General features: G+C 51.9%; 1 protein-coding gene across 1 annotated transcript in view; it reads right to left on the bottom strand.

Moving 5' to 3' along the window:
- CCDC113 (coiled-coil domain containing 113) overlaps positions 1 to 1,400 on the bottom strand; it is a 13,797-nt gene continuing 12,397 nt past the window's right edge. Inside the window, exon 8 of the mRNA XM_010004396.1 lies at positions 1 to 63. Coding sequence (XP_010002698.1) covers positions 1 to 63 — 63 coding nt within the window. The remainder of the gene's footprint in view (positions 64 to 1,400) is intronic.

Here is a 1,400-nt window from a genome sequence, read left to right as displayed (position 1 = left end):
CTAGTACTGGTTACCATACATCTTGACCTGTTTCCATGCTCTGCGGTAGCTTTGCAAGGACATCTGCAAGAGGAGGAAGGAGAAGGCCTTAATATGTTCAGATAGCAGTGATATGTTATGGAGGAAGCTGCAAGGCTGGAATCTATCCTGGCCTGAGCTGCTGTATATGCTGCCCTTTCAACCCCCCTGCTCCCACCTGAGATGGGTGCTTGCTGAGGCACACTGAGGAGAGTTCCTGCAAGTCTACACCAGCTTTGATTTCTCCCCTGAATGCCACAGGAAGTTTGGAAACTCCACACAACAGCACTGTAGAGAAACCTACAGCCCCTTGGATGGCAGCAGGCATGTTGGACATGCCCTATTGCAGAGCGTCTAGCAAAGATAAGCAGCTTTTAACCTCACTCTTAACCCAGGGACAACTACAGGTTTCTTCTGAGCCCTCACTGCTCTCCAGCTCCCAGAGGCTGCAGGACTCTGGGAATGCCGGCATGGACAGGGTGCAAACCAGAGCCTGGGTCTCCTAGTCAAGGAGAGCAGCTGGGTGAGAAGACATCTGCCCGGGCAAAGGCCGGTCTGCAGGCAGGCTGCCCACCAGCTCTGCTGTAGCCACAGCCCTATTTCTGAACTCACAGCACTGGTGGGTGCTGATGGATGAAGCCCAGATCCACACACTTTTGACCTCTGAGAAAGGCTGGACCATGTAAGCCCTGTCTATTGCATACTGGGGTGCTGGACAGGTGCAAGCCCAGAACCTTCTCTAACCACAGCCCATCTCTGCTCCAAGACGAGCAAGGAGTCACGGTACAGCACCACACTCTGTCCCATCCAGCCTATCCACTTCTCTCCCCACAGTGTTGTGCAAACAGACACCCTGCATGGGACAGGCACACAGATATGTCCTGCTACCTCCAGGTTTTGACTGTGCTCCTCTGTGTTACCTCTCCAGCTCCTCCCAAGCTGCAGGAGAGGCAGATGGAGAATCAAAGATATTCCTGCAACTTTGCCATGAACTCCTGTCTTGACTAGCCTTTCCTTAGAAAGGAAGAATCCAGATACAAGTAAGAAACATTTTAGACCATCAAAGAGTACTAGAAACACTAAGGAGCCATCAAAGGTGCTGGGAAATCACAGAATGTCAGGGGTTGGAAGAGACCTCTGAAGATCATCAAGTACAACCCACCTGCCAGAGCAGGACCAAAACTAGGGCAGATCACTCAGAAAGGCATCCAGAGAAGGAGACTCCACAACCTCTCTGGGCAGCCTGTCCCAGGGCTCTGTCACCCTCACAGGAAAGAAGTTCTTCCTCACATTGAGGTGGAACTTCCTGTGCTCCAGTTTTAATCCATTGCCCACTGTCTTACCACGGGGCACAAGTGAAAAGAGGTTGTCAAGGCCTCTGT

Source organism: Chaetura pelagica, unplaced genomic scaffold (assembly GCF_000747805.2).
Source record: "Chaetura pelagica isolate M959 unplaced genomic scaffold, ChaPel_1.0 scaffold379, whole genome shotgun sequence".
NCBI lineage: Eukaryota > Metazoa > Chordata > Aves > Apodiformes > Apodidae > Chaetura > Chaetura pelagica.
Note: the sequence above shows the minus strand (reverse complement) of the source record. Positions and strands in the feature narration are given on the sequence as shown.